General features: G+C 41.3%; 2 protein-coding genes across 8 annotated transcripts in view; one reads left to right on the top strand and one right to left on the bottom strand.

The window, feature by feature from the left end:
• The window catches only part of TANC1 (tetratricopeptide repeat, ankyrin repeat and coiled-coil containing 1), a 69,627-nt gene extending 57,819 nt beyond the window's left edge, over nt 1-11,808 (top strand). For both annotated transcript variants that reach the window (XM_048953687.1, XM_048953686.1), the window contains 8 exons: nt 70-203; nt 749-872; nt 995-1,170; nt 3,521-3,653; nt 4,469-4,560; nt 6,886-7,032; nt 8,542-8,642; nt 9,465-11,808. In XM_048953687.1, coding sequence (XP_048809644.1) covers nt 70-203; nt 749-872; nt 995-1,170; nt 3,521-3,653; nt 4,469-4,560; nt 6,886-7,032; nt 8,542-8,642; nt 9,465-10,812 — 2,255 coding nt within the window. In that variant the 3' untranslated portion in view covers nt 10,813-11,808. The remainder of the gene's footprint in view (nt 1-69; nt 204-748; nt 873-994; nt 1,171-3,520; nt 3,654-4,468; nt 4,561-6,885; nt 7,033-8,541; nt 8,643-9,464) is intronic.
• Nucleotides 161-27,975, bottom strand: WDSUB1 (WD repeat, sterile alpha motif and U-box domain containing 1). 6 transcript variants are annotated; one of them, XM_048953693.1, is made up of 13 exons: nt 27,849-27,975; nt 27,357-27,515; nt 25,802-25,921; nt 24,362-24,767; nt 23,512-23,696; nt 22,053-22,145; nt 20,628-20,721; nt 19,520-19,553; nt 17,882-17,922; nt 17,692-17,798; nt 16,825-17,007; nt 14,020-14,160; nt 12,412-12,701 (listed from the first exon to the last, which is right to left on the bottom strand). In XM_048953693.1, the coding sequence occupies exons 4-13, from the start codon at nt 24,757-24,759 to the stop codon at nt 12,523-12,525; spliced, it is 1,455 nt and encodes a 484-aa protein (XP_048809650.1). In that variant the 5' UTR covers nt 24,760-24,767; nt 25,802-25,921; nt 27,357-27,515; nt 27,849-27,975; the 3' UTR covers nt 12,412-12,522. The 6 variants fall into 6 exon arrangements, with proteins under 6 accessions (XP_048809649.1, XP_048809650.1, XP_048809651.1 ...); XM_048953692.1 differs by lacking the exons at nt 25,802-25,921; nt 27,849-27,975 and adding an exon at nt 161-273 and having other exon boundaries at nt 12,503-12,701; nt 24,362-24,731; nt 27,357-27,811; XM_048953694.1 differs by lacking the exon at nt 25,802-25,921.
• Between the last annotated feature and the right edge of the window lie 3 nt (nt 27,976-27,978).

Genomic DNA, 27,978 nt, shown 5'->3' with positions numbered 1-27,978 from the left:
GAATCCGTGCACGTCAAAGCACGTGTTAAAACAGCTCAGAGAAGATGCTGATGAGAATGCTTCTTTCAGCCTTGACAGCTGCTGCCGGAAGAGGAAAACTGGACGTCTGTGAGTTACTTCTTGAACGTGGAGCAGCTGTGAGCAGAGCCAACAGGAGGGGCGTTCCGCCGCTCTTCTGCGCAGTACGGCAGGGGCACTGGCAGGTCTGCTCCTTCTTTGCAGTCTGACGGAGTCACATGGGAAGCTGTCCTTCATTTCTCCCCATCCGTTGTTCTGTAATGAATTGGTGTAAATGTTATAAAGCGCATTTGCACTGACTTCTAACGGAAACAGACATGTTCAGAAGTTTGTTTTAAGTTACTAAAGTAAACGTAAATGATTGGAGAATACACTGGCTGTATGCTGATCGTAGTTGTAATACAGCTAAAAAGTAGTGTATAGAATTTAAAATACTTTATTTGCTCTGCCAAGAACACAGACAATTTCAGATGCAGTAGACAGCGTGCACTGCATCTGCTGTGAGTAGACAGAACCTGAGAGTGAGGAGCCCCGTGCTCACCCCTCTCATCAGGAAAAGTCTCCGAGTTGTTAGGAAACTGAGTTGAGCTGAGCAGGATTTCTCAGTGATTGCTGTAAATAGCACCTTGATCCTCTGCTCTAAACGTTTATTCACAATAGCATAATGGCTAGAATTTAAACTTGATAATTTATTTTGAAAAAATTTACTTCTATTTTTTTTAAATTTCAGATTGCTAAACTTCTTCTGAAGCATGGGTCTGATGTGAATTTAAGCGACAAGCAAGGCAGAACTCCTCTCATGGTGGCTTCTTGTGAAGGACATTTGAGCACTGTGGAATTTCTCCTTTCTGCAGGTAGAAAATAAAGACTGTTTCAGTGCTGCACAGCTGTACCAGAGACTGCATTCATGTAAGTTAGGTTGTTTTGCATATTAAAAAAGGACATCTCCATTACAAAGCTGATTTTCATTTTATAGGTGCAACTATTTCATCTCTGGACAAAGAAGGGCTGACAGCCTTGGGCTGGGCATGTCTAAAAGGCCACAGAGAAGTGGTTCAGTATTTAGTTGAGAAAGGCGCAACAGTTGATCAGACAGACAAAAATGGACGAACACCTCTAGACCTGGCAGCTTTTTATGGAGATGCTGATATTGTAAGTAGTTCTTCAATAGTAGAAAAACAAAACTTGTATTGATTTTTCATAACACAAAACAAAGTTTAGGAAAAAAGTTATCAGCCAAAACAGAAAGGAAATTTTTGTGAGTAACCAAGATGGTTACACCACGAACGTCTTGACTGCAGTTAAGAAGTGCTTACTCTGAAAAGCATTTTCTAGTAAGGTTTTAGTACCAAGCTAATTAGAAGTCCAGCATTATGCATATGTGTTTTATGGTAGTGGGTGTGTTAAATCTCAATATAGAGGAACATTATAATTTCTATTTTGAATTAAAAAAGAAAAAAAGTCTGTGGTATGTAACATGGAAGGAAAATACATCTTTTTTTTCTTGCCTTTGCCAACCAATCAAAGCAACTGGATAGAGTCCCAGTCAGCTGGGAACCTGAGTGGAACAGAAGTGCCAAGAGAGACAGAGGAAGAAGAATATTGCCAGAATGGATGAAATTAAGAAAGGTTTTAGTTCGCCATTGCTACACAACGTTACTTTTCCATGCTGAGCGTTTTACAAGCTCTTGCATGGCGGTGAAAGAACTGTTAGCAATCCTTAGAGTTTTCATCTTAGGACTCTCACAGGGCTAAGTGCATTCCAGTGTTACTGTCCAGTCTATGAACTTGTAAACACAAAAGGCCTGAGATGTAGGCTCATGTTTTTCTTAGTTCCATGTTCTTAGTGGAACATAGGTCATTTCAGAGACAGAACAAGTGAAGTTCCTCTTTCAGTCTTGTGCCTTTCTCACGTACTGCCTTCTTTGTTTACAATAAATGTTAAAATGCAAGAATTAAAGGCATTTGAGAGGGAAGTCCTGAATCTGAAATGAAGTATGCCTGTAACAGAGATCAGAATTACACAATAGCTTTGAAGCCTGTGACTCAGAATCCTATAAATCTTTAAATTTGTGATCTTGGAATTTATTGTATATTTTTGTTCTTGTGGTTCAAAACTCAGCAGTAAAGCACAGTTCAGAATTCTGTCCAGATAGGAATGAAACTGCAGTCTGCATGCGTTACAAACAGATCCTACAGCTCAGTGGGAGTTAGAATGAATAGTATATGCAGCTTCTCAGACCAGTGTCTGTTCTTGTACAGTTTGCATGTACACCATCCTGTTTTGAAACTTCACTTCTTGAAGAAAAGTACTGTGCTATAATTTGCTATAGACTTTAAGACCCGTTCTGCTGTAATTAAAATTAACTTGAAATTGTAAGCAAGCCCTTAGATTCTGAACAGGCTTTAAGAGGTTTCAGCAGTCACATCACAGGGCTCTTCCTGCAACTGCAAGTGTTCCTCAGTAAAACTGAGTGCACAAAGGTTTTTTGTTTCTTTTTTTCCCGCTTGGGAGTGAGGGATATTGAGTCCTGCGTGGCCATACGTGGGCTGTCCCGCTGGAGCAGTAGCACAGCCTGCCAGGGCACCTGATGCATTGGCCACATAGAGAGTTCCCATAGCTGAACAGCCTGATGTTGTGCCAGGGCAGAGATCACACTGCAGGCCAGCAGAAGGCTTGGAGGCCTGGCAATGGAAGGGATTGTTAAAAACCTCTCTCCACGCCATGTTACTGCCAGTCACATTTAAGTAAGCAGTGGTTACCTGAAAGAACTCTTGCTTACATCAAAGCTGTTGTTGCAATACCCTATATATTGCACTTTCAATTACTGTTACTGATGAACAAATTAGTGCTTGGAAGCCAATGGTGTCTGACATTTGTCTTCCTAAACTTATTTACTCTTGTGGCATTTCACATTTGCTGTATTTATGCTTCAAACAGTGGTGTTAGACTGCTGGAATCGATGGGTAAGAAATTAATAAAATAATTCTCTGGGGCTTTTTTCTCTTTGTATTGAACAAGAAGCAGTTCTTCAGCACCATAACTTTTGTTTGAATTGTTAACTAGAATGTTGTGAAGTATCTGAGACAAAAATATTCTATTTTCCTTGTACCATATTTGTACAACTTTTTGTCCTCTACTGGGTGCCATCCAGGCACTGCGCCCAGTGCCTCACAGAGTGCCCACAGCCCCTGGTAACCAGCTGAAGGCACACCCTGCACTGCTGCTGTTTGTCTTTCTGGTACAGCTGCCTGCAGGAATGTGGGTGGCATGGTCTGTCTGTCTTTGACTGGGACAACGCAGCTCTTAGGCGCAGTTCGGTAGCGTTCCCATCTGCTGTATTCCATGGGCTTGGTTCAGTGGACTTAAAATGATGTAAATAAACTCTGGAGAGTATGCTCAGTGTGCTTCAAGGAAGTTGAGGAAGTGGTTTGCATGATTCACCATTCTGCATCTCTCAGCAAGAAAAACATGACAAAGCCTGCTTGTTTCTTCTCACAGGTGCAGTACCTGGTAGATAAGGGAGCAATGATTGAGCACGTTGACCACAGCGGCATGCGGCCACTGGACAGAGCCATTGGGTGTCGTAATACATCAGTGGTGATGATGCTCCTGAGGAAAGGAGCTAAGCTAGGTTAGTAAACCTGTCACATCCTGGAGGGAAAGAACCGTCTGCTACACGGCAGTTGTTGTCACTTCTGTAAAGTAGATTGAATAAGTAGTTCTTGCAGCACAGACTACTTTGGTTTGTGGGTGCCAGCTCAAGTAACAGGTATCTTTCCTTTTTTTATAGATACTCCCTCGAGACTCACTTCAGTAGTGAGGAAACAGTAGTAGTCCTATTCTGCTCATTTCATGTGCATTAAGAAGCCCTGAAGAGTTAATCTTACATGGTTACTCTATCTTAATAATGTTTATGCTATTAGTGATCCTTAGTTCTGGCAGTATTACTGATTTGGGTAAAGAAGTTTTACATTTAAGTAACATCATGTTAATAAATTTTAGAATTGGACATAAATTGTACATTTAGAATTGTACGTACATTGTAGAATTGCAACCTGAATCATGTATTATAGGCAGGTATATATTGCAGCTGTCAACATAATGACTGCTGAATCTGTTGTACCTTTAAATCATAACGTCTGTTTATTTGGTTCCTGGGTATGATTGAACACAGATCCCTCTGCAGTCTTAAGCTTCACAATGGACTTTCATACTGTCCTTTAGACCACAGGAAAAAAAGAATCGTGCCAGTTAGTATCTGACTGCTAGCTGTGTGGGATGGTATGGGACAGGTATACAAATGTGTGTTAAATATATGCATGCGTTGCTAATAATGGTAGTTGTTTCATGTAGATGAAATACTCACTGAAAGCTTTCCAATGTGAATAGTTGTCAGAAACAATTTTTTTTCACTTTTGTCAGAGATTCTTACCATTTAACTTTCAGGAAATGCAGCATGGGCAATGGCCACCTCGAAACCAGATATTCTCCTTATTCTGCTGCAGAAACTGATGGAAGAAGGAAACATACTGTACAAAGTAGGTCAACTTTCTTTTTTCCTGATAGCAGTACTCTATAATTGGATTTCTGTTTGAAAGTAGATTGATGTTCTGTTATACTTTCTTTTCTATTCAGACAAGATGTGTACTTGCACATCCTTTCATGTTGGGTATGAGATCAGAAAACCTTGATGATCCTGGGCAAGAATCATTTAAAACTAGCATGTAAAAAAAACCAAGCCAAAACACCAGCCAGTTAATAAACAAATACATTTTCTTTCAGTTGACCACGTGCTCTGTGGACACTTGTCAGTTGTTTCTTAGGAGCAGCTCAGAATGTGAGCACCTTGTTGAATTCAGTAACATCAGGGCTTTTCTTCAGTGATCTTTTGCACACTGTTTAAATACTGAACAAGGAGAGTGACGGATCTCTTGATGCATTCTTTTTACTAGGCATGGTATTTTGCTTAGAAGAGTGGAACTGCTTTTGTAAACTGTTCCAATGCAGAGCTGAGTGAATTATGTGGGCATTATTGAAAATCTGTTGTAGCCACAGGGTTTATAAATTGCATGGTTGTTTTTTAATAGGGGCCCTCAAATATCTGCCATTTTACCTCTGATTTCTGATGGCTTTGCATAATGGAGGAGAGGCTCCCTTCAGACTTTGCTATCACAAATCAGGGTGAGCCTACTTAAAGTCCTCTGGACTCTGTGCAGACATCTTATGAATAATTTATCAAGCTCATCAATCCTGATATGAGTTTAGAACTTTATATCCAAGCAGGTACCATCAAGGGTGGGACATCATTCAGGCCTAAAGGGTATCAGAGTTCATGCTACAAAGGCAATTCTGTCATTCCAGAGAGGCCTTTCCTGCACCTCACTAACACAGCAGTGTGTTCAGTGTGTCTCGCGGGTTCTGCAGGGAGAACCCACAGCATCACAGCACCAGCCCGTTCTGCTTCAGGCTCTCAGGTCACTCAGCAGGTTGGACCCTGCTTAGATTCTGAGACCAGGTCGGCACAGCAGGGTTGGTAGCAGCGTGCTTTGCAGTTTGTTACAAGAAGCTGAATTTCCTGCTGGTATTTTTTTTAGACCACTTAATTTTATTACAGCGATTTGAATGACTTGCTAGAGCTAAGGTGTGTCATGTAGCTTATGAAACTTTTTCAAACACTGCTTCATTCTTTTGCCAAAGAGTTTTGAATGGAAGGCTGCAGCATGTCTGAGCGTGTGATGGGGTTCGTTGTGCTTCAGCCTGGTTCTGTGACTAAATGGGGCAGGAGGACCCATGGGCCCAAGCCCCGAGATGGGCCAAGAAACAAAACAGTGGTAACAAGCTAAGGGAGAAAACTAATTTACTAAATACGATAGTGAAATGTGAGATAACACAGTATAATGCAATATATTTGGAATTGAAGCTAGTAAATTAGAAAAAATGAGTGTCCAAAACAGAAGGCGTTACTGTAAGGCTGAAAGTGAGACGGCCAGGGAGAGCAGACGAGCAGAAAAAGAAGGGGATGTGACTCCCAAACAGTTTTATCTTTCCCTCTGAATGGAAACAAAACAGTGAAGTCTTCTGGGATATGCAGTTCATTCTTTCTTTTCTGAGACAGGTAAAACAGAACTGTCAACAATTCACGGAACTGCAGCATTGAGTCTTTACTCCCAGTGCACTACATGATATTGTGATGTGGAATACAGATAACAAAAGTCATAAAACAATGGCAGCATGCTTCCAGTGTGCAGCAATTACTTCTCAGCCTTTGTTAACAAGTGGGAGGCCAATCCTTTACTGCATTTATGTTCCTACATTCAGCCCTCCACCAAATACTCATGGCTGAGACACTGAAGTGAAGCTGGAGTAGCTGGGCTGCAGGTTTGAGTGCTGCGCCAGTTCCTTCTTGCTCTCCTCATCCATCCCTTATTCTGTGGTAGCACCACCTGGTGAAGGGTAACCATTCCTGATTAAGGATATACTCCATTAGAAATGTCTTAGAGCTTTAATAAACTGTATCATCAGATATTTGACTGCTCTCCTTAATAAATAAGTGAAATGAAGAATTGTATGGTGTCAAACACATTCTTGAAGAATTGTTCTGGTACAAGAAGTGTGTATTACTGTGCGTAGCGTCCTGGTGAAATGCTATTAAAAATACTGAGTTGAGAAAGAAACATAAACTCTAATTACCTCTTAAGTTCCCTTATGGTACCTGTGTGTAAGTGCAACATATATACATTACAAATATATATTTCTCTGTGAAGAGTACATGTTGGTAGATTTCAAATATGAATGTGGTTGCACTGTGACAGCGCTGTAATAATACAGGTTTCTGAAAAAGCTTCTTATTCCCTATTTTGTAGAAGGGCAAGATGAAAGAAGCAGCACAGCGCTATCAGTATGCCTTGAGGAAGTTTCCGAGGGAAGGATTTGGAGAAGAAATGAAAGCATTCAATGAGATGAGAGTTTCATTGTACTTAAATTTATCACGGTGTCGCCGAAAAACAAATGTAAGCTCTTGTTTTTAATCTATTGCTTCTCTATCACTGGGAATCTTAGACACCTATTCTACCACACTGCTGATGGCTTCTGTTACATCTTGCTGCTGCTGTGCTCTCGTGACTCTCCATCACTATGGTGAGCTCCAAAGGCAGAAGAGGGGAGGATGTGCAGATTCCTCCAAGGCGTATGGACGCAACTGAGTCTTAGGATTTCTCGCTTAGCAAACACTGGTACACTGTCCAAACATTGGACGTGGTTGGTTTTGGTGGTTTTTCTGCTGTTTTAGAATTCCTTTCACTGTGCTGTTCTGGGGCTTAGTTGTGTGAACAAATGGGGACAGTTCTCCAGATAAGGGGAGAACTATTGCAGCTGTTATGTTACCATTATTTTGGAATAACAAACTGCTGGCCATTGTTGGTACTTTTAAAGGACTACATGGAAAATTCTGCTGCCACCAGCATTTATTGTGAAGTGCCTGCTTATACAGCTTGTTGGTATGTGTTGGTTGTTCCTTTTGTAGCTTCAGCAGTGTATCAGATGGCAGCGAAGAACCTGAATGACCATTAGAGCTAAACCTTGCAATTCTATGAATACACCTCATACAATTCCTTTTTTTCAGGCACGAACTTCTTAATTCCCAAGTCTTCCATGTTGTTCATGGCATCTATTTCAATCTGAAGAACATTTAAACATGGATGTTGAGGATTTATCTTGGCCATTCTAGCACTGCTGTGCAAGTGCCGTTCCTTTACTTTCGCTGTTAGAACTGCAGTCTCCAGCCACCTCCTGGATCAGACTGTTTTTCAGTAGCCTCACACTAACAGCTGGAAGTGACTCTGTGATCAATGGGAGAGCGAGGAAAGGAGGAGATTCTTTCTATATACTCTCATGTGTTGTTTTGTGGTTTTGATTTTTCTTGATAAGCTTTTCCTTTGCTGTGCATGGGTGTTTTAAAAATTAGACTGGCTTCATCTTTCCAGGGCCATCATTGCCCCATTTCAGTCGTGCTTTGTAAATTCCAGCTTTGGGTTTAATTGTATTTGCTAAACTGTTCTTTTTTGTTCTTGTGAAATGAAGACAAATACATTAGATCTACTGGATCTACTGTAGGTTTTCTTTAGAATTCACACACACCTCCTCCAAGAAAGCTCTGGACTAATACAACTCCTTTAATGTCTTCTTTTCTTTTTTCTCTAAGTCTTTATTCTTTCTTTTTCCACAGTGCACTTCAAAGTGTTTTTATCTGAGGGGATCCCTTTCCTTGCTCAACATGCAGTCTCTTGTAGCAGTTTAATGCATGTGCATTGACAATAACTGTATAACACTGCATCTTAAATACTTTAGAGTCAGTTTCTGTTAGACTTCACAGCAAGTGCTACCAAGATACGGTCTGCTCCCAGTGTCACTTTCTGTACTGGACAAGCTATCTGCACTTTCTGAAGCACTACCATGATTGAAGCACACAAGGCTCTCTTTTACTGTCAATGTATAATGAGTACATTTGTTTAAATAATTAGGATTTTGGTATGGCTGAAGAGTTCGCTACCAAAGCATTGGATTTGAAGCCCAAGTCTTACGAAGCCTATTATGCTCGAGCAAGAGCAAAAAGGAACAGCAGGTACTGTTTGATTCTGTTCGTAAGTCCACATTCATTTTTTTTTAACTTTGTAATGCTTTCTGTGATTGCTTTTCTTTTCTGTTTTTTCTTTTCTTTTTGTGGTTGGAATTTAGAAAGAGAAATATTTTTTTGGTACAGTGTCCGTATTATTAGGTTTCACCATCAGTCAAAACAAACCAAGCCCAAAAAGCAATATTAAATACCCATTCAGGTAATTATTAGCCCAGAAAGTAGATAGAAGTAAACTGATACGAAGTGAGTTCCTTTAAATGTAAGAGTGAGTAAGGAGAGGTATTCTACAGAATCATAGACCCATAGTATTGTTGGGGTGGAAGGAATGCCAAAGCCCCCCTGCTCCACCCCTGCCACGGGCTGACTGCCCCCCAGCAGTTCAGGCTGCACCTGACCCCATCCATGGCCTTGGGCACCTCTGGGCATGAAGCACCCACACTGCTTGTAGCACTGGTGCCAGCCCAAAGCAGAATAAGAAATTGACAGGGAGCAGAGTTTAGCTGGTGACCTCCTGTGAAGGTGAAGGGCTCGTGAGACAGTGCTTCAGTTCCTAGTTGATTTCTGCTGCCTTCCTGATGACTCTTGGGATGCAAGAGGGGAAAGACTTAGGACTAGGTCTGTGCTTCCACTGTAGAACTTCCTGGGTTGGAGACTATACAGTTCTTGTCTTTTCACCACACCTACAGGAGATGACAGATCAGAACATCTCTTTGAAAGTGGTGGAGGTGGATATTACTGCTCAATAAGCAGTGCTGAAACTCAAACTTGTCCCAGGTTTTTATTAATGAATTCTGGGTCTTCTTCATACAGAAAGCTACTTGCTGCTCTTGCTGACTTACATGAAGCCACAAAGCTGTGTCCTAGCAATCAGGAAATAAAACGTCTTCTGGCTCGAGTAGAAGAGGAGTGTAAGCAGTTCCAGAGAACACAACAACAGAAGCATCAGTGCCCACAGTCAGGACAGCAAATTAATAACTCTGATAATGAGGAGGAGGATGTTATTCAAGGTGTGAATGAGAACTTCCATCTCCAAGAAAAAGAGGAAGAACTACCGCACCCTGATGAATCCGTTTCCTCTCCACAAAGGCTGCAGCGCTCCTTAGCTGCTTCATCATACGCTAGAAACATTCAAGACAGTGTTCAGCAGAAAGTGAGACCTGTGTCCCCTCAAGGCAGAACAGGCAATAAATATCTAAGAGAGCCAGGCTTGATCATGCAGCCAACAAAGCAAGCACAGATTGTAAAAACTAATCAGCACCTGAGCTCCATCCAGCCTGGATCAAAACTGGGAAGTAATCAATGTAATACAAAGACACAATCGCCTTTTCAGCATCTTTCTCAAAGTCCTGTGCCAGCTCAACACTCTAAAATTCAGCATTTGGATGGGACAAGCACATTTTCTACTGGAAGTGCTTCCACAGGTGCTACTTCTGAGCTGTACAATGAGAAGTTCACATCCAGCCAGTGTTCCCATTCACAGCACTCTTTTGCAAAGAAATCCAAAACCACCGACCCATCACCAGCCCCATTTCAAATGAATTTCAGTGAAGCAAGACAGCAAACCCCTGTACCCAGCACTGTCTCTTCTAGTTCTCCATCTAGCAGTATGATTCTTGCCAGCTCAACCAGCAGCTTAACTTCAGTGAGTAGCTTTGCAGATGGCATTAAGGGGCTGGGGCCAGACGTTCGAATCAAGGAGAACAAAGTTAATCAAGTTCATGGTACTGCTGCTGAACACAGACCTCGCAATACGCCATTTATGGGTATCATGGATAAGACTGCCAGGTTTCAGCAGCAAAATCAGTCCAGTCGCTCTTGGCATTCTCAGACCTCGGATGGATTATCAGCAAATGTTTCTTCTGGGAGCGTTCAGTCTTCTAATTTTGAGCAGTTTTCAGTCAAACACTCTCAAACTAAAACTTCCTCTGCTGTTACTGTCCCAGGAGAGAGCAACCAGAATGGTATGCAAGCTAAAGCACATGAGGAGCTGAAGTGTCAAACAGTGGCCTACTGTCAAGATAATAGAGCACCAAAACAGGTTCTGCATTTATACCAAGATGCGCCATCAAAGCAACACTCTCACATCAGTAAGGAAGGTCACTTAAGCCATGTCACCTCTGCAAAACCCAAGCGATCATTTATCGAATCAAATGTGTAAATATTATTTTGTACATTACGTAGTTGTAGAACTTTGCTTCCAACATCACGGGGCGATCCCACCACAGTGGGATGGCGGCTGGCTGCTGGTGGGCGCTCAGCCCATGCTGACCAGTGCTTTGTGGGATGCGACCACTTCAAGCTGTTCATACTGACACAGTAACTGGAAAAGCCAATTTGTGTAGGAACAGTCTATTGGGATCAATCAGTCAATCAATCCGACAAACTAGGACCTCAAGTAGCAAAATTCTTGCCGTGACATTTTACCCCCCAAAAAGAAAATATACATACACATATATATATATATATATATATATATATTTAGCTTCTCCATAGGGCTTTAATCTTTGCTTTTGGTTGCATTGCATCTCATCACTTACACAATAATTGTGCCTCTATTATGCTTAAGTGCTTACTTCAAAGAACAGTGTTACGAAAATAGATGCTGCGTACTCTTCAGATCTGTATATGGTTTTTTTAAATCAAAGATAATATTTTATCACTTTTCCAGTGGGCTCTACTTTGAGGTGCATGATGTACATTTAGGAAGCAAAATTTGTGTATGAGTAAACTCAAAGCAGTCATGTTTTGAGATGTAAATATAACTATTTTTAGTAACAAGTAAAATAAACAGTAACATCTGCATGTGTATTGAAAGGCTTTGACCATATTGGTTATTGCACTGAGTAACACAGCATTACAGCATGTTAACGATAATCGCACTTTATATAGTTTACCTGATCACCTTTGGGTGCTATTTTAAAGCAAAATTCTATATTGGCTGTTTATTATTAAAAAAGGTACAGCAGTGAAATGCTTAGTAAGTATTTTGATAGGAAACCCAAGAAATGAAACGCAGGTGAAAGTTGGAAGAAAAGCGTATGTGCAGTTACTTTGTAGGATGAAGTTGTGGAGATTTTTCAGAGGAAATAAGGTTTATAGAGGCAAGAATACTTGGAAACTAAAGAGGTGCGGTGAGACTTCTGGCTGCCAGTGGGCGAGAGTGGGCAACCTGAGGCTGTCACTTCTCAGGTCTCGTGTGTTGTACAGTGGTGCATTACCTTGTAAACAGCTGTACGCGGTTTTATAAATTCTTTCCTGAGTTCACATTATGATGCTTTTGCTTATTTATTGCATACTATTTCTTTGGTATTTTGTACAAGTTTATTATTCTGGTCCTGTAGTTCTATTTTTGCACAGCTACTGTATTTTTTTCCATACAAAATTAAAGTTATGATTACAGCTGTGTGAGATGCAGTCACTGACAGCTCAGGAAGAATTCTCTCCCAGCTTCTCCAAATGCATGTTCATTCATAGGGAACAGGGAAATACACTTTTTGCAATTAAAAAATAGAAATAAAATACAAAGTCTGTGCTTTGAGACTCACATTGCAAAATGAAGACTTGAAAACTCATAAATTTGAGGAAAATTTTAAGAAAAGTTATTTGAAAAATGCTGAGTCCTGGTGTTCGATTTCTTGAAGAGAAATACCACTGAGTGAAAGTAAAATAGCTTAAAAAGCATTCGGTAATTTTTTAGGAGCTTCCAACAGTGAAAATGCTCTTTTAGCATTAAAAGTGCATTAACAGTGACAGCCAGGAAAGAAGAGAACTTCTTTAATTGCAGGTGTTTCTGACACAAATATCTCCTCTAGCCTACGATTACCTACATTTACATTTATGACATTTACCTTCATTTTAGTAAACAACTTCAAAACGACGTGGTTTCACCACAGTTCTGCTGAGTCTCCAGCCAACGGCCGATGGCCATTTTCAGTGTCCTGTTGGGTGTAAGCACAAGTCTGGGAAGAGGGAGATTCGTCATGGGACTAGAGCGTCTTTTATTGCTGATCCAATTTTCTATTGCCTCCTTTTCATAGGAATACCCATCTGCAAAGAAACCATCATCAAAAGCTTGCATTACAGACGATAGGGTGCTGGTACACAGTGTATATTTTACATATGTAAGAGGCAGAAGGGAATCAGTATTTCCAGATAAGAGAATTGAGATGTAGAAAAATTATGTAGTTGAATGCATTACAGTAACAGTTCATACAGCAGTACTGAGACAAAATTCAGTTCCTGCAGTAAACAATGAGGTGGAAATGACACAGGACACATGAAATTGTTCAGTCTCTTTGGAGCCAACCTTTGTCTTGCCTGGGCTTGATTTAGTATGAACTGTTGTGGGCCACATATATGTAAGTAAGTTGCTCCAAAAGTAATGCCTCCTACTTATTCCTATGCAAACTACAACAGCTATTAGGAGCACAACAGCACTACTTGCTCGGGCAAATTCTCAGCTACAAAAACACAATTTTTCAACATAGTCACCACCTTTAGCTGTGCATTTTCGCCAGCAATGAACAAGTGTCTGCATGCCATGCTCATAAGTATCTGGGCCAGCCGAGGTGACCCGCAGTCACCACAGCTGAAATGCACCACCCACCGCCTCCCTGTGCTCACAAACACTGCTGAATGACAATGGGTGCCACTTTTTTCACCTGAAGGAATTCAATGACAGCTTTGTTTCATCTGCACTTCCATGTCAGACACCATTTGACTCCCTGTACTGCCATCTGTCATGGCAACAACATGCAGTGGAATACTGGTGGGAAGGTTCATCCTCTACTGCCATCACACTGACACTCACCTCTTATGGGCCAAGAAAACAAAACAGGAGGTGCTGCTTTGTAAAACATACATTATTGCTATTATATGAGTAACAGAACATTTTAATTGTAATTTTTTTCTTAAAGCATTAAAAGAGAGGAACAAAGCCACCAAATCAGTGGGATATTTGACCTTCTGTACAACCCTTAAGTGCCATATATACAGCTGTGTAAACTTAGTAATGAGCTTGTGTTTCTGCTGTTGTTTCCCCTGTGCACAATTCCATTGTGTATTCAGAGAGACAACTCTCTAATTAGGATTTAAATATATACTTGCAGAGGCACAAAAAGAAAAGAGCATTAAAAAAAATTTTATATGGTTCTGTCAATAAAGCAGACACTAAAGGAATCACACAATACTGTATTTTTCTCTGTCACAGACACAGTTTGGCCAAACATTTACCACAGTTCTGATCTCTTGCAATAGCTACTTAGATTAATTTATCCTATTCACTGTAGAAAGACATGGCCAATTTTTGTGTTCCCATGCCCATCTTTAAGCCATTCTCGTTATTCAGCATTGCTCAAAGTCATACCTGCTGCAATGACAGGATCCTTCATGAGCTCCCGAGTTATAGGGCATAAGAATTCATCAGGAACAGCAATGGAAACAGAGACTGTTTTTATCTTCAGCTCTTTGATCTTCTGGAGGATTTTACTGCGCAGGCCAAGAGACTCTGAAAAGTTATTGGAATACAGAGCAAAAAACACCATTATGTGAGGCAGAGAGGTTGTTCTTGCATTCACTGCCATGCCAGAGGAGACACAGCTCAATCCTCCCATCCCCACCCAATATTGAGAAGTCCGCAGACCCCTGGCCAGTGCATGCCAATCCCAATGGGTAGCAGCAGTTCTGTGGGGTAATGAAAACAAATGGCAAAACAAATGCAAGTGCAGTGTTGCTGCAAAGCAACATTTGGGCAGAACTGCATTTTCAGTTGATGCATAGTAGCATCACATGCACTGCTGCACGTGCAAAGCTAACTGTAGCTAAAACTGTGATGGAGAGAGAGGATCAGGAGTGTTTCTCCCTTTAAGCTGGATTATAAACATAAAAATGCAATGGTATAAGAGTGCACAAATGTTTCCACCACCCCCTCACAAGATCAGCCATGCCAAAGTATGTTTGTATTCCATGCCCGCAAATTGTACTTCTCTGCTGCACGCTCCTGCTTCATGAAAGAGAAGATTTTAGACCTGTAGCATCTCAGTGCCTCTGCTTACACAAAATGAATTGCTGAACTCCGTATTTTGTTTTATGAATGCCTGGCACTGACTTAGTTATAACAAAATAGCACAACTACTACTACCTTAAATTTGGATTCACAAATGGGCTTTAGACCCAGAATAGAGGGGGGACAATCACCTCCCTCACCCTGCTGGCCTCCCCTCTTCTGCTGGAACTCAGGATAGCGCTGGCCCTGTGGGCTGTGAGCACACTCTGCTGTCTCACGTTCAGTTTTTCATCAAGCAGCCCCCTTCATTCCTTTCCAGCAGGGCTACTTTCAAGGAGTTCTCCCAGTCTGTATACATATCTGTGATTACCTCAACCTAAATGCAAAACCTTGCACTGTGCTTTGTTGAACCTCATAAGGTTCATAAGAGCCTCCCTTATGAGCCAGGGATACATGTCACCCAGCCCCAAGGATGTGAACACAATCAGTCTCGTGTGCCATCCTTACAGTGGAGCAGAATTTGTTCCCCCAGTTCCCACCTGGAGATTCAGATTCAGGCATGTGAGAATCCTGGCTGCCAGTGAAGACTGAGGCAAAGCACTCATTAACTAAATAATTTCTATAAAAAAGATTAACTAATGACATATGTAAGGATTAAGATACTGTAAAGATTGAAATACAGTACTGAAATATAATAAAAAGCTCATGCTTATTATTAAGGAAGATTTTGCATGGCAATATTGTAAAGATCTGTGGGATCAGACTGGGAAAAGAAAAATTAAGAATATAACCAAAGAAAAGAAAGGTAATAAGGAACAAAATTCTGTAGTTGTAACTACATTTTTTGAGGGCATCCTCTACAATCTTTATTACAAGAGCAACTTTTCCTAGATCTTGCTGACGTAGCCAAATTCTTGCATTCAGTTTGCACTTTCAATTAACAGCCTCCTGATTAAATAGTCAGGAATTAAGGGATTGTCCATAATCCTTTGATAACTGTCAGTAGCACAGCTCCCACTGCACACCATTTCCACACAACCCTCCAGTCAGCTTGATGAGTCTCAGCTGGTGATTGCTGCAATGGTTCTAGGCTACTCCAACATGAGGGAACATGTATGCAGGAACACAGAGCTATGAGTCTTTCATCGGTGGCAATTCCTGACAGATCTGCAGCAATTCTGTTGATTTCTGTACTTCACAAAGCTGACTGACACAACTGATACTGAGCTGACAGATACCAAGACCGGAGATGTGCACACATGCAAAACAATTAAGAAAAAGGAGGGGAGCACTCTGCCTACAGGAAAGCATGCTAACTTCATAAAATAGAAATATAGTTATAGAAGGGTTTCTTGACTCATTTGACTGTTGTTATACTCAATCTCAGGTGTAAATTAGTGCTGATGTGTTTGCCAAAACATCTAGCCACAGAGAACAGAGAACATTCTGAAAGCTCTGCAGTAGTCCGCCACCGAGAAGTTTCTTTTATCAGAATTCAGGAAGTGAGTGGTAACAATGCCACAGCCTAGGAGTCCTTCTAAAATGTAACTTCAGTTTTCAATAAAGTGACAGGTCAACATTAAGCAGAAGGATGCCTGACGAATTGCAAAGTGTCTGAGATCGGTAAGGTTTGCTTGAGCATTACTGACACCAAATGCTTTATCTACAAATAAGTATAAAATAAAACATATCCTGTATTTTTCTACTATGCTAACTGTACTCTGAAGTGTACTCACAGCTAAATTTAAGGTAGCTCACCATATAATATGACAAACGTGACGCTTTTTATAAACTGACAGGAAAAAACTGGAGAACCCCATTTACCAAGTCAGAATCAGTAAGTCTACATGAAAGGTGAAATTACTTTCCCACAGCTTAATGACCCAAAATCTAAAAAAGGAAAACAGAACCGAAAGCAGGTAAGACCACTTATCAACACGGCATTGCCAGAGAATGAGCAATTTTACGTTTCTAGCTATAAGAAAACAAACAGTACTTGGGATAATGTGACATTAGTTTTGTTTGTCTGTTTCAGTTACCAACAGTAGTGATTAAAAATGCATTTCAGAAAAACACAACCATGCATGAAACTTCTCACTTACTTTCATCCCAACATCTTACATAAACATAAAGGACTACAAACTGCTTGGATTTCTATATTCTTACCAATTTTTAATTCATTAGTCAGACTTTCTCTTGTAAGATTCAGGAGTTCTTTGCCATCGATGTTATTTGCTTTGAAAAGCCCAACAAGTTCTGTGAAGCCCTGTGCACAAAGCCAGGCTGAAACTTCATCCTCTGACCAGTTCTCAGCAGTTCTAATCTTAGAGTTATTTCCTATAGCGTTTCCTTTGGAAAGGAAAGAGAAAAGTAAGGTAAACAATACAATGAAAAACAAAAAAAAAAACCCAAACCCAATCAGTAAGAACTATGGAATTAATGAGCATTTTCCAAATGCTCTCACTATTCCACATTTCCTAACATCAGATAAAAGCAATACTCATTAAACACTCCTTCATAGGAGGACAGTCATTTGGGTTTGTCTTTATTGACTCATTTTCAAAGTTCAGAGGAATTTAACCTCTCAAGTGCTGACGTCTGTCAAAACTGAACGAGAGATTGAGAAGTGTCAGCAGACACTAAAACTAAGTACCATATCTCCTTGTAAAAGCACACCAAATTCCAGACTGAATTCTTGAGCTTTGAACAAAGATCCATTTATTTTTACTCCACATACTTAAGGTACTCCTTAAGTTTTTCCTTCTGCAGTGACTGGCCAGTTGTATTTCTTGCTGACAATTATGTTTTCAATTAGCATATTTTCTTTTTAAATTACTGCCAAATATACGTCTTTGAAAAGTCTTTCAGTGCTCTGGGAATTAACACATCCTAAATGCTACACAGAAAGTAAGAAATGGAAAACACCAGAAAAGAAAGAAAGATAATATTCTTCTAATCTCTAAGTTGTTTGTTGTTTGATAACAGAGAACGCCTGTTGCATAACAAAAGGCTAAAAATACTTCAAACACTGACCTGCACAGGGCTGCTTACTGTCCAGCTGCCATAGGTGCACAGCTTTATCCATTGAACCCGTGGCAAGTAAGAGACTGCGTGGTGCAAAGGCACAAGCTGTGACATACCTACAGAAGTGGAAATTGACATGGCATTGAATGGATTTCTTTTATTTATTAATAGTAAGGTATCTATCATACTGAATTCATACCTGGTATGCTGAGACAAAGTATGAAGGATATTGCCAGTATTCTGTAAAAAAAAAAAAGAACATTTGTGACTTTATTTCAAGAATGAAACACATTCACTCATCTGTGCACATACTTTCAAACGTAAGGAATACTATTTCTTCTTTGAATATGACAGAAGTCACCTTCAGAGTAGGCATACGACCTTGCCTAAGCCAATGGGCAGCAAAGTCAGATACGCATCTTGGCTTTCCTATGTGAAGTTCTTTATTCAGCCCACTGGCAGAAGGCTCCCCTTCACTGTAATAATAGTAGAAATATCAACTGAATTAATTGTACCCGTATTGGCTGATTGTTCCTGTGGATAAGAGCATTTCTTCTACAAATCCAGGAATGAAAATGACCTGAAACAATAACTGAAATTCAAGCAGACTTTGTACTACAACCTTTAATAATTTACTGGGGATTACATCAGAGGTTTGTGTATTTCTATACTGGATGCTACTAAAAACAAATCCCCGAATTTCCAGTTTTAACATATGATTTGGGAGACTTTCCTCATGACTAAAGGTAGCATTTCTTTGACAGGTACAGACAGAACTAAAAGATGAAGAGCAAAGTTATTCCAAGACAGTAATTCATAGTTTTCTTCTACTACTGGGCATGAGGAAAGCATCCTATTTTAGGCCAAAATATCTCTCTCCCATGAAGATTTATTGTCTTAACCTCGCTCAGCCTTAAAAACAGCAAAAGAACTTCTAAAAAATTTATTGCACCTTGTGTTAAAAATCTCAGGCTAAAAATCTGACCAACAGCACTAAGAGACAGTGATGCTGCAGCTGCCTGCAGTTTCGTTCCCTTGATGTGCCATTCCTCCCGGGGATCTAAGCATCGAACTACTGATACAACTGGGCCCAAACGGTGAAGGCATCAGGTTAGCCATTTTGATGAAAAACATGCAACCCTCACTGAAAATCTGTATCAGTACAGCAGCACATGCAGAAAAGCTTAGAATTTGTTCATCTGTCATTTTCAGCAAAATCATTATTCTGAATATGATAAAGCTGTAAAGGTAAATACCACTGTTAGGTGAACCCCAAAGAATATAATAACAGTATTACACAAAACACCTAAAGAGGATGCTTTTGAAGAAAGGTCATTGTGTGTAATGTAATTTTTGTCTTGAATTATTTATTATGCTTCCATTTAATTATTTAATACGCTTCTAATTAAATAATATGCTGTATATACAATTATTAAAGGATTTCTGCGATCACTGTCCCTCCTTTTACACCAATGCATACCATTTCTCTTGCTGTGAATGCTAGGATAAAATTTAAGATTAGCAAAACTCCTTCTACTTCAGTAAGAACATGCAAGCATAGGATTCACTCAATGATACTGTCCTGCAGAGCAGCATAAAGAAATCAAATAACAAAACGCTCAAATAAATGTCAATTAAGAATGAGAGAGATTGACTGGTTCTCAGGAGATATTTTACCTCAAGTTACACTTATTGAAGATTAAAAAATAAAAATAGGGGGTTCTATAGTTCTTATTTAATAATGTATTCTTTATCTTGACAGGATATTGCAGAAGTGCTAATAAAGACAGCAGCCAAATGAGTTATCATGAATAACCTTACTATACACCATACTTACAGTCTCATATATTATGACATACTTGTCCACAGACCTTTAAAAAAAAAAAAAAAAAACACACATTGACATTAAAATTATCCATAGAGGAATAAGGAATCAAACTATTTCTAATTAAAGCAGGAGGCAGAAAAAAAAAGAAGAAAAAAAAAAATGAAAAAAACCCCCACAAAAATCCCAGCTTTCCCACAAGTAAAATGAACAAATAGAACTCTCAACAGAACTCAGCATATCAGTGCTTTATGGAAAGCAAAGCTCCATGCATTTCTAGCTTAAGACAATGATACTCTTTATCATGTTGTATCATTATGTATCTACAGCACTTTTAAAACAATGTATAAAATCCCAAATTCTGCACTTCCATAATTCCTGATGCAGAGGGAGGTTTCATGCAAACTGGCCCCCAGTTCCACGGCTCCCCACAAGGTACAAATTGGTCTTTGCAAGAAGTATCTGTAATGCAGATATTTCTATGCACTATGCACAGAATCTGGCTATCCATTAACACTCTCAGCACTTCTACTGATTTCCAAAATCTTCTCATTTGCAAAGCAAACTAAAGGAAGCATTGCATTTCAATTAAAACTAAATGAAGGCCACATAAATGTCCAAAAAGAAACCCACCCAGAAATGATGTTCTTTACTACTTCTTAAGTTCTTTACAGAGCGGTGAGGTGCTGGAACAGCTGCCCAGAGAGGCTGTGATGCCCCGTCCATCCCTGGAGGTGTTCAAGGCCAGGTTGGATGGGGCCCTGGGCAGCCTGGGCTGCTGTGAAATGGGGAGGTTGGTGGCCCTGCGTGTGGCAGGGGATTGGAGATTTGTGATCCTTGAGGTCCCTTCCAACCCAACCATTCTGTGATTCTGTGATGAATCTCATTGCAATACACAGAGAACAGAGCTTGCAAAATCCTAGATTTCAAACTCAATCCCCACCAGACACAAACAAAATGGAAAAACAATTCGCTGTTTCTGGAGGGCAGAGAGAACTATTCTGCAATTACAGGAAATATACTTTGAACTCCGCAACTCATTTAAACGTTCTGTTTCACAATACTTAAGTGTGGACAGGATTGCCATCTGAAATTTCAACAAGTATCAGATACTGCTTACCCTGAGACTAACATCTGCCCATCATAAGAAAATGCACAAGCCAGAACTGGGGCAGAATGTCCACTCAACGTGCATTTATATCTTAATTCACAACCTAAAAATACAAAAAGTAATTATAGCAAATTGGATATATCTGATGAGGTACTAAGACAACATGGTTTTAGGGGCATAAAGCTGCCTCAAATACCTGACTCTGTGACATACTGTATAGAAAAAGGGACAAAGGATCACAGAGATAACATAATTTTAACTTCTGTGACCTCTTCACTTTGTATCAGCATCTGTCTAACAATATGTTAGATAAATGGGTATCTGAACGTTCCATATTCATTCTTACAGGCTTCTAAAATTCCCTGCTGATGATTCTGGCCACATGCCCTGTCTCTACATAGCAGGCACACACTGTCACGGTTTTAAGATTTTTGTTATTGGTGTTCCACACCATAACATGTAGAGCCCTGGGAGTTAAAGAGTTAATGCTGCAGTTCCATGGATGATCCATATTTCCAGGTACCTGATTCTCAGAAGAGAGGAACAACTACACCTCCCAGAAGACTTCCACTGTTCTGTTTCCATTTTCCATTCAGAGGGAAAGATAAAACTGTCCACAAGTCACAAGAGGTCCCCCCTTCTGTTCCTGCCCTCTCTGTGGTGTGAGCTCCCCAGCCACCTGCCTTCAGCATCAGTGAGGCCTTCGGTTTTGGACACTCTCATTTTATTTATTAGCCTCAGTTCCAATTAAATTGTATTCTATTGTATCATATTGTGTTATCTCGCATTCTGATATCACACTTAGTAAACGAGTTTTTTCTCCCTTAGCTCATTGCCACTGCTGTGTTTTTAGGCCCACCTCCCATCTCTCTGCCTTCTCCCTCTTCCACCTTCCCCCTCTCCAGGGCTCTGCGGGTCCCCCTGCCCCGTCAGTCACAGATCCAGGCCTCACTGACCCATAAACCATCGACACAGATCACACTGCAGTTGTAGCACAGCCACACTGTTTTGATTCCTCCAGCTCTTGCTCAAAAGGCCAAAATTACTGAAGGATGAAAGAAGACCCCTCCCTGGCCTAGCTATGTTTCAAACTATCCATGTGCCCAAAGGCCAAGACAGAAATAATACTCGTTACCAGAAGATGAAAATGATAATTAAAAGCAAACATTTATCATAATATTGAGAGGACAAGGGGAATTTTTTAAAATCTTTACTACTACTGTTAAACAGATCACTAAACAAAAAGCTACAGAGCCCAATCTCACAAAACACAGCATGCCTTAGCTGCTTTCCAGCAAAACAATTAAAAGAACACTTCCAATTTGTGGTTAGTTTGGCTGCAAATCCATGACAGCAGTATAAATTTGATCTTAGATGTAAACTGTCACTAAAGAGTTAAAACACTTAAATATGAAGAAGCATCACCATACACACCTAAGGAGTCTGCAAACAAAATAAACCAGACTTTGATCTTATTATCTTGACCACAAGAAGCCATCTGGAAGTATCCGGACACATGGTCACCACCTGATAAAATTAAAAATATTAATGGGAAATTGATAAGCACAAAAAGTAACAGCGTGTCAGTAAATTACATCACCACTCCTTCAGTACAATTTGGTAAATCTCCTTAATCTCAGAACTTTAAAAAGCATTGATAGAAAGAATTGCAGAAGTTCTAAAAACATCTGCAAGCAAGGACTGTGTATTACCATCATGTGATTTCCAACAAGTAGATGGTGCCCACAATTGCACAATTATGCTCATACTTGAAGTTCTTTGGACGATAAGAGTTTGATTCTTCTATCTGCCAAGAGTGGTGATATTGCCTTCTAACCACAGAACATGGTTATTTCCCCACTGTAAATGGTTATTTCCATTTCTTCAATAGTTCTCAAATTTTTAAATCATTTACACATGTTCAAAATTCGCAAATATGAAAAACTACTTTATTTCTACAGAGTTACAGGTAAGCATCTTATCAAATTACCCCCAAGGTTTCATCTCTTGTTTTTCTGTATTTTCACTTTCATCTGGTTACTGCAGTAACATTCTCATACACAGAGCTGTTTGCAGTTCACAGGAGCCCTCAGAGCTGCTGTCTGCTGTGGCAGATCTTAGAATTTGCCACCAATCTGCCAAATATCAAAGTGCCTCCTTCTCCTAGGATTCTGTGTAAGATCTGGGTCTTACCAAGAGATGAGCAGCATGCCTTAGCTATTATGGTGTAAAAACACTTTTCTTGGCAAATCAGCCAGAATGAGAATTCTTTCACAGCACAAAAGATTTGGACATTTTACATGCTACCAACTTGTTAATGGGCATCACAGTGTTGTACATACCAAGCTCCTCAGAAGGGGAACACACTGTTTTCCATTAACGTTCACTAAATCTTTTAGCAAAAGCTGCTTTTACTATTACATCTTAGCAGGACTTGTGAGATTGAGGGCTCACTTCTCCCCAGAACTGCACCAAGTCTGGTGAGGGAAAACAGTCTACCTGCTCACTCATCACAGCTGAAGCATTCTGCTTATGTTTATAGCTCTTTGCACTGCTTAAATCCAGTTCTCTTCCTTGGGGAAGCAGAGGAAGAAAGAGGTAAGTGGAAATGGTAATCAAGCACTACACCTTCTGACATTGCTCTTAGACCCCGGAGATAGGCCTCACAGATGCTGCCCAAACACATTCCAAAACCCTGGCAGCACAATTAGCTACTTCAAGCATCATTGACCTCTCCACTACTATTACTTAAGAGTATTCAGAATACAGAGAAATTTCAGCTCTTCCCAAAAAGAACATGAAAATAAGAGCTTGAGAGAAATGAAATGACTTTTTTTTTTTTCTTCCTTTCTTTTTTTTCCATGTTCCTCCCCTGAAGAGTCAAGTAACTAACCAGAAACTGGATGTGAAGAAATATCACAGCAGGTAACGCCAAGATCGTGTGCTTTTTCATTACATAGACATCTCATTTTATCATCCCAAATAGTCAAATCACCGCATGATGATCCAGTGACAAAGAAATTTCCACACGGAGAAAAAGCACAGGCCACCAAAGAACCATCTTTAACATTCCCAGATCTGAAAAGTAAGAGTGTATGATAACTGGCTTTAGAAGTAATGTTGTGAAGAGTTGATCTCTCAAATGCAATCTGATAGAATATCCAAATCATACTAAGTTCTGTATTTTGGAACTTGGTAACAGAGGGCAGAGAAACTGTGCAATTGCAGTGAGATGCAAAACAAAAGCACACGTAGGATCCAGGACCTGCTCCTCCTTGAGGAAAAACACGAGGTGACACCCCATGGTAAAAGCATTTAAGTTGAGTGATAAGTTCCAAACTAAAGATACTTGCTAGGACTTACAGTTTGGAAGACAGAACACTGCTAAAATTCTATGGCAGGATACATTTTGAAAGTAAAGCAAACAAACAAAAAAAATCAGTAAAAACTGATATCTGTATTTTAACTAAGTCAATACTTAAACACAAGATTAAGATGAGAGTTAAAATAATCAAGCTTCTTAAGTATGCACTGCTTAATGTTAAAGAAAAACAAAAACTCAGCACTTCTCCTCTTAATGACCTTTTGATAGTCCGAACTCTATTCCATTCTTTTTGTCACATAAACCAGAAGTTAAGGTCTGCAAGCCTGTACACAGTACTGCATACCAGCAGAGCAGCACTTGTAACAGATTATATTTCCATAATAGTAAATAAGGCTGTGAAAAGGCATTTGGCACTCACCTGTACATTTTCATTGAGTGCATGTTCCAAAGAACAACACTTCCATCAGCTGCACCTGACACCAGGTAAGAGGACTCAGGAGAAAAGCGGCAGACTCTGACTGGGCTGCCAGTGGGCTGCTCCAGCACTGCCAGCATCCGACCATCACGAGCGTCCCAAACAATGGTAGTGCCATCCGTGGAACACGAAGCTAAAGTGTGTCCTGATGGAGAGAAGCAGCAGCAGTGGACAGCGTATGCATGACCTTTCAAAGGTGAGTATGGGAGCTCAGTGAAGTCATTTAAAGAGTAAACACGAATTGATTTGTCCAAGGAACAAGTAGCCAAGCACGATGATGAGAAGGCACAGCAGTTGACATCATCACGATGATCTGTTAAAGTGCGAATTAATGTCGCCATTTAATCCACTTCCAAAACAAACAAACAAACAAACAAAAGAACTTGAAGTTAAAACAGTTGGACGTGTCTCCTAATTCATAAATGAGGCGCACACAGTGCCTTACTAAGATACATTCTCCTGGAAGAAATAACTGATTTGCAGAGGTTAATTTTTCACTTACGTACTGTTTTATCCTCAAACTAAAGCAGATCACATGTACAACGTGCAAATGAGGAGGTTTTGACTCTGTTATAGTAAAATATATTTTAACTTTTATTTAAGTTAACTTGCCAGTTTGCAACGCAGCACTGAAGCTCACATAAAAACTGTTTGATTTTAGGGCAATGGCAACATACTTTGTTCCAGTACTTTCATTTATGCTAATAAGTTTGCTGTTCAAATTTGTTCTCAATTGCACCTACACAAAACATAATGCAGTACATGGGCACTGTAGAATCTAGTCACCAAGCTAGCATCTTATAAAGCACTTGCTACATATAAAACAAATATCTCTTCCTACATGTGATTAGGATTCAGTGTCAAAACATTACTTCGGGTTGCACCATGGATATAACAATATTTTTAATTTTAATTATGTGGGGAAAAACAAAAGTTTTCCTAACAAGCTAGCACAAAGTAGCTGTTAGGTATCTTTGTATTTGTTTTCAAGCCATCCTCTCTTTAACTGGATGTGCCATGCATGCACTTCAAAACCACCTGCATTAACAGTTTTGTGAAAGCAGCAGAACCCTGTCCCATATCCCTATAAAGCTGGCACCAGTACAGATATGTGTACAAAAAAACTGCTAAATGAATGCTAGATCTCCAAGTGGGAGCAGAGCAGACCACAAAGTATGCTGGGGGGGAAACAGAAATCACCAAAACCTACAGTTGAGCTTTACTTCCAAAAACTAATTAATTTAAATTTAAACTAATATCTAACGAATTAATGGGTATGGGAAACAGGCAAGAACAAAGACTATACTGAGACTCAAATGTGAGAAAAAGCACTGCCCGTTCCTTTTTATTGCATTCCCTGCTCTTGTTAAACCAAGCAATTACCTGCACCACCACAGGTCAGGTTGTACTTTGTCTTCCTGAAACGATCTGGTTAGGTGCCAAAGTGTCAGACACAGTCAGATGGAGGACAAGGCAAGTTATTTCCCTTGTGATCTCCAAATTCTAGAAGGAAAATTTACATCTTCATAAACAAAGATTTACAATTCTTTGTAAGAGTAGATAACAGCAGGACAAGGGAAAATGGTTTTAAGTTGAGGGGGGGAAGATTTAGGTTGGCTATCAGGGGAACTTCTTTACTATGAGTGGTTAGGTGCTGAAAGAGCTGCCCAGGGAGGCTGTGGATGCCCCGTCCCTGGTTAGCCAGGTTGGATGGGGCCCTGGGCAGCCTGGTCTGGAATTAAATGGGGAGGTTGGTGGCTCTGCCTGTTGAGGGGGGGATGGAGTGGAGCTTCATGATCCTTGAGGTCCTTCCAACTCGAGCCATTCTGAGATTCCATGTAGGGAAAGAAGAAATGCGCAAAAGGAAGAAGCAAGGAACCAGGGAGATACAGAGTGGGGAAAGAGACACGCAGAAGGGAAGTTGAGCTATAGTATAGGGCTAAGGCAGGAACAGAGCTGCTCAGAGTATTGCAGAAGGCTCACAAAGGCTAAAAAAACATGACAGACAGCATCATGTGGTAGTTGGAGAAAACTTCAGTTGGGTATGAGCTCCTAGTATGGCCAAGAAACTCTACCATTTTTATCTTCCATGTTCCTTAATGTTTATATACCACACAGTTGTGTACTACTGTAAACCAAATACTGCAAAGCGAGTAATGCATTTAAGTCAAAGGCGGAGATGAGAATTTGAACTGCTCATGAAACTGCATTTGCTTCTGCAACAGGGGAGCTCCATGAGTATTCTCCAGGTACTAAGGCAGCGGGACTATGAGCCTCACAGACATCAGCAGCATCAGACAAGTGTGCCATGTGGCTGAGGTCAGGGAAATTCCCACAAAATACATGCCAGCCAGTTCCCCCACGCTACAATCATGATCCAGGGAAACAGGAAGAGCGGAGACAAAAGGAAGCGCTTATAATTCCATGTTATCCTGGTAGGCAAAAGCTGCTGCGCTACTTTGGTGGAGCCAACATCAAAATCAGTGCACTATTACTTATATGCTTCGTCTGGACAATCCGAAGGCCAGAGGCCAGCACAAACAAGGAAGCACATTCACATACGTGCACGGACACGTGCCTGTATACGTGGAGATACACAAGTGCAAAGTGCACGCAGGTACACACACGTACACTTCCACATACACACGTCTAGGGGCAAAGCAACCGCTCTCCTGAGCAGCAAACAGCGCGCTGCTTGTTACGGTCCGATCCTTAATACCGCCTGCTGTAACATCAGGACCCTCCCAATTTTACGTCGATTCTCTTTAAAACTGTCGGACAAAGGCTTCAACAGGCCCGCGCTGCCTCCCCCAGCAGCGTCCGCTTTAACCCTCAACCCGGCGCACGGCTGCACGGAAAGCTCCGGCACTCCGGGGCACGACCCGCCCCTCCGGTACGCCGCCCCCCGCGACGCAGCAGGGCCCGGGCCGCCACTCACTTCGATCTCCGGCGACCGACCCGGGGCGGCGCTCACGAGGCCGCACGGCGCTCCGCCCCGCGGCCCTCCCGCCAGCCGTCCAACTCGGAGGCCGCGGGGACGACGGGAACGGACCGTACGAGAGCGGCACCGCGAGCCCTGGCTTCGGCTCCCCCGCCTCTGTGAAATAAAAGACGCAATAAGTGGCGGGAGGACGCCGGCGGCCGCGCACCACCCTCACGGGAGCACTCGCAGCCGGCCCCGCGCACGCGCTCTCGCCCGCTCCGCCCGGCCTTCCCCTCGGGGAGCGACGCGAGCGGCCGCGTTTTTGCCCCATGTCGTCTGCGCGTTTCCCAGACGCGTCCTCGTTTTCAGACGTAACGGCCGAGAGTCACGTCACACCGCCCTCATCTAACGCGGAGCGTGTTTGACGCCGGGCTGGCGGCAGGGAGGCGGGCCGAACCGGGGCAGGCGCTTCCCGCCTCACACAGAGAAGTTCGCGCCCCCGCTCACCCGCTAAGCTGCCCCGTTCACGGACGGCTTTACGAGCGGCGCTCCGGCGGGACCGGCAGGCCGCGGCACGGAGCTACGCTGAGCGCCCCGCCCTGCGCCCCTCCCCCGGGCCGCTTCCGCCCGGCCGCCG

The sequence above is a fragment of the Lagopus muta genome, chromosome 8 (assembly GCF_023343835.1).
Source record: "Lagopus muta isolate bLagMut1 chromosome 8, bLagMut1 primary, whole genome shotgun sequence".
NCBI classification, from domain to species: domain Eukaryota; kingdom Metazoa; phylum Chordata; class Aves; order Galliformes; family Phasianidae; genus Lagopus; species Lagopus muta.
Note: the sequence above shows the minus strand (reverse complement) of the source record. Positions and strands in the feature narration are given on the sequence as shown.